The following is a 3,939-nucleotide window of genomic DNA, read 5'->3' as shown; positions in this document are numbered from 1 at the left end:
CCCGGCAAGTCGCCGTTCAGGCACCACTTTCTCCACTCCTGCTGCCGGCGGCCGCGGCGGCGGGAGCAAAAGCGCCGTTCCCACCCACTCCCAGCATCCAACACCGTCCCGGGGACGCTCCCCTTCCCTCCGCGCGGGTCCGGGGGCGCCGGAGCGAGGCGCCCGCGCCCCCCGCCGCGCACCAGCCCGGGCTCCGCCGGCCGCGCCGAGTGCTCCCCACCTGGCCGCGGCGGCCGGCTTCCCCGCCAGGCGCGCGCGGGGCCCCGCGGCTCCAACTCACCGGCTCCGCGCCCGCAGCCTCCCCAAGCCGGGGCTTCCCGCGACGCCTGCTGCAGCCACCTCGTCTCTGGCCCGCCGGCCGCCGGGAGGGAGGAGGAGGAGGAGAGAGGGAGGGAGGAGGCGGCGAGGGGAGGGGGCGGCGGGGAGGGAGAGGGTCCCGGGTGGGGGAGGAGGGGCGAGCGCGGGCCGCGGCCACAGGGCTAGCGCGCGGGGAGGGCGCCGAGGGGCGGGGGCGGAGAGGGGGAGCACCCGCCGCGCCGGCCTGCCCGCGCCCCCGCCCCCCGCCGCCGCCCAGTCACCATCGCCGCCTCCGTCCCGCTCGGGGCCGGGCGTCCGGGGGGAGGGTCGGGCGCGGGGTCCCCCGGCGCGGCGAGCGGGGCGGGCCGGCGGGCGGACGAGGCCCGGCCTCCGGAGGGGAGGGTCCTGCGGGCCCGGCGGGTGTTGGCGAAAGGGGATCCCCGGGAGGAGGGGCGGAGGCCGGGGCCTGGGAGCCGCTCGCTGCGCCCGCCCGGCGGCGGTGCCTCCAGGATCCAGCGAGGGTCCCCGGGCCGCGCCGGGAACCTCCGGGACGGGTGTCTCCGGAGCGCCGAGAGCGCGCACGGCCGGCGGGGTGGCGGGAGCGGCGAAGTCGGAGTCGGAGGGAGAGGCCCGGCTCCTCGGGCGGAGCGCGGGCCCCGGAGCGGTTCCCCAGGCTGGGCCCGAGCGCGAGAACGTCCGCCCGGTGGGCCCGGGGAATCCAGAGCGGGCGGTGGGCCGGGGTGCCTGCACCCCCATCCTCGCCTTCCTGTCCCGGAGAGGAGCCTCCGGCATAAGTTTCCCTGTGCCGTGGGTCTCCAGGTGAGGAAACTCAGTGCGACGGTCACAAAGAATATTCGTGAATAGATTGCTTGGGGTCCTAAAACATCCTCCCCTGCACTCAAAATACGGTTTCGGGGTGAATTTCGAAGGCGCTTTAGGCGACGGTCTAAAAAGCCAGCCTCGTTTGGAGAGCAGACTCACTAACTCCCCACCACAGCGCCCAAGGAGGGAGCAACGACACGGTCAAATGGCCACGAGTTAAGGTGACAATATTCCTTGTGATTTAAATGTTGGCATATGGCACGTAGCCAAGTAAACCCTTCTTGTCTTTTTTTCTTGTCAGATTTGCTCCTGTCCCCCCAGCTTCTCAGCCTCTTGTCTGGGATGCCTGTATCCATCAGTGGCCTGAACTCAGACCCTAGCAGTCAAGTTGGGGCCTCTCTCCTCCCTCGCCAATAGGGGCTCCCATTGATTTTTCACTTTCAAGGTCTTTTCCGTTGCTGGCTCCTTTCCAGGCCCACTGCCACCTTTCTGGTTCTTGCTGTCGGCGACTTCATGGCTTCGGTGGCCTCCTCCCCTGTTCCCTGCTCTGGCCTTCTTTGCCCTGGCATCCGTCTGCACAGGCCTACAGGTTAATGGTTCTAGAACACTGCTTCAGCAGGCCACTTCCTGTTCCAGAAGCTCTCGGAGGCACTTTGCCACAGAAAATTCTGAATTACTTAAAACTCTTCTGTTCAAAACCTGCCCACTCCTAGGAGCCTGGCGCCCTTGCGAGTCGGGGCTCCCAGCCCTCCGGCCCCACAAGGTTCCATACTGTATCTACATGGGAGTTGCTCATGCTCTTGCCAGAACTGGAATGCTCTCTGTCATCATATGGCACAGCCAAATCCCATTTTCATTTCATTGAAAATGAAGTTTGTAGTAGAGTATTTCTTCTATAAAAGGATGGCTGCGTTCTTCCCATTTTGTGAAATCACACACTAGAAATGACGAGGCTTATGGGGAAATAGGGTTAGGAAAAATGACTCAAAACCTATGGAACATTGCAGCCAGAGCACTAACGAAACCAGTGGCCACTCCAAAACATCCTAGCAGAGCTTATGAGCCATGTTAAATTCCTCATAAGTATTACAGTAAATATAGAGGACTGCGCCTGTATGAAAAGATGGAGGTAACTGATGAAGAGATTGTAAGGAGAGTTGTTTGAGGCTGCTGAGTTAAGAAGAAAAGCACAAAATGTACAATATAGGGGCGAACTCCCTCATCCCAATAAACCCTTCCAAGTTTGAGCTCATGGCCCAACCAACGCAAGAGCGAGAGCACAGTGTGAACCAGCCTTGGGAACAACACTGTGTGTTCTCCTCAGCTTGCATCTTGCTGTGTTTTCCTGAAACTGCTGTTACTTGGTGCTGCAAGTTATTAAGGTGCTGGGAACAACTGCGTGTGAACCAGCACAACTCCTCCATTTTACTAATACTTTTTCCCAACATATAAATCATGGATGAGTTAATTTGTGTTCAATATGCTCTCATTACAGAAACATGCTGAGTCGACCGTACTTCCTTCCATACATCTGTTGAGCTCTGATTATATGCCAGGGACTGTTCTAGGCACTGGGGATGCATCAGTGAACAAAGAGAAGCACAGAAATGCCTGCCTTCATAGACTGTGCGTCCTCAAACGTGGCATCACAGGATGGTCTGTATTATCTGGCACTATTGCCTCTTTCCGATGTCTGTAGTTTGGATTGATGCCTCATCTGCATTTTAATCTCTTTGAGGGCTAGAGTTGAGCCTTACGTCTTTGTATCTTTCACGACATCTAACATGGTAAATACCTACTGGGACATGCAAATTAGGGAGTTTACGCCCATTTTACACTTTGTGTCATTGAATTCACAGGAGAACCACCTGGGAAACCTAAAACTAAAGTTTGTTTGCTCTTTGGGCTAAAATCGAAGCAAGTATCCCCAGACAGGATAATTTGGATCTGAAGGGCAGATAAATTACACTTAAGAGGAAGCAAGAAATTAGGGATGGGAAGGGGAGGGAGAATAGAGAAGGAGAGAGATGCTAAGAGGTATAGTTCAAGAAGAACGTACCTGCTAAGTTCTCTGGAAAGGCAAGGCTGGAGAAAGAAGGACAATCACAGAACTCTGGGATATTGTGAATGCTGCTTCTATCGTGTGCTTCAGCCCAATTTTCAAGAAACACTTACTATGAAGCATAAGCATAAGTGAGGAGGAAATTATAAGAAATTAGAGGGTACCTGCAAAGTTTGGTCAAATGACAAGGAGGCCTTGGAAGAAAATAATTATGAGCTGCTGGATAGGTCATAAGATAACACTACAGTGGTGCCTGCTAGCATGTGGGGTTCTGAACTTACCTGCCTGTGCAGATCACTCAGTTCTCTCAACAGTATACCCCACCTAGTGTTACCTGCATCAGCAGGGCTAGATACTTTTCATGTGGGAACACTTTGTATCCTCTTCTGAGTGTGAATATGACTGGAATTTAAACAAAATATGCATTTATAACAGACACATTTGATATATCTTCATGATTGTCAGCATACTGAATACTGATTAACTTTAAATTTGCCTATTCGTCTTCATAAAGACCCACCTCTCCCCCAACCCTTTTCACCTCCCCATTTTGAGAGATTGATATTTTCTGAAACTGTGATCCATAGAATTTCAGCTCTGGACACAAACTTGGAAATCAATGTCTTTTGAAGATCACATAAAAAATTAAATGATTTAATGTCTTTCAAGGAAACTGGCAAAATTGTAGTTCACCAACTTAGGGTCCTGTGAAAAATCAGTCTCTTAAAAATTATCATTCTGCCTTTTTATTCCATGGA

The 3,939-nt window shown here is 54.5% G+C and overlaps 1 protein-coding gene across 3 annotated transcripts in view; it reads right to left on the bottom strand.

The window, feature by feature from the left end:
• Positions 1 to 1,334, bottom strand: part of LHFPL2 (LHFPL tetraspan subfamily member 2) — a 158,835-nt gene extending 157,501 nt beyond the window's left edge. For 2 of the 3 annotated variants that reach the window (XM_046667269.1, XM_046667268.1), the window contains exon 1: positions 281 to 1,334. In XM_046667269.1, the coding sequence (XP_046523225.1) occupies positions 281 to 1,089 (809 nt within the window). In that variant the 5' untranslated portion in view covers positions 1,090 to 1,334. The remainder of the gene's footprint in view (positions 1 to 280) is intronic. The other variant, XM_046667270.1, reaches the window with a different exon arrangement.
• Between the last annotated feature and the right edge of the window lie 2,605 nt (positions 1,335 to 3,939).

This window comes from Equus quagga, chromosome 7, assembly GCF_021613505.1.
Source record: "Equus quagga isolate Etosha38 chromosome 7, UCLA_HA_Equagga_1.0, whole genome shotgun sequence".
NCBI classification, from domain to species: Eukaryota; Metazoa; Chordata; class Mammalia; order Perissodactyla; family Equidae; genus Equus; species Equus quagga.
Note: the sequence above shows the minus strand (reverse complement) of the source record. Positions and strands in the feature narration are given on the sequence as shown.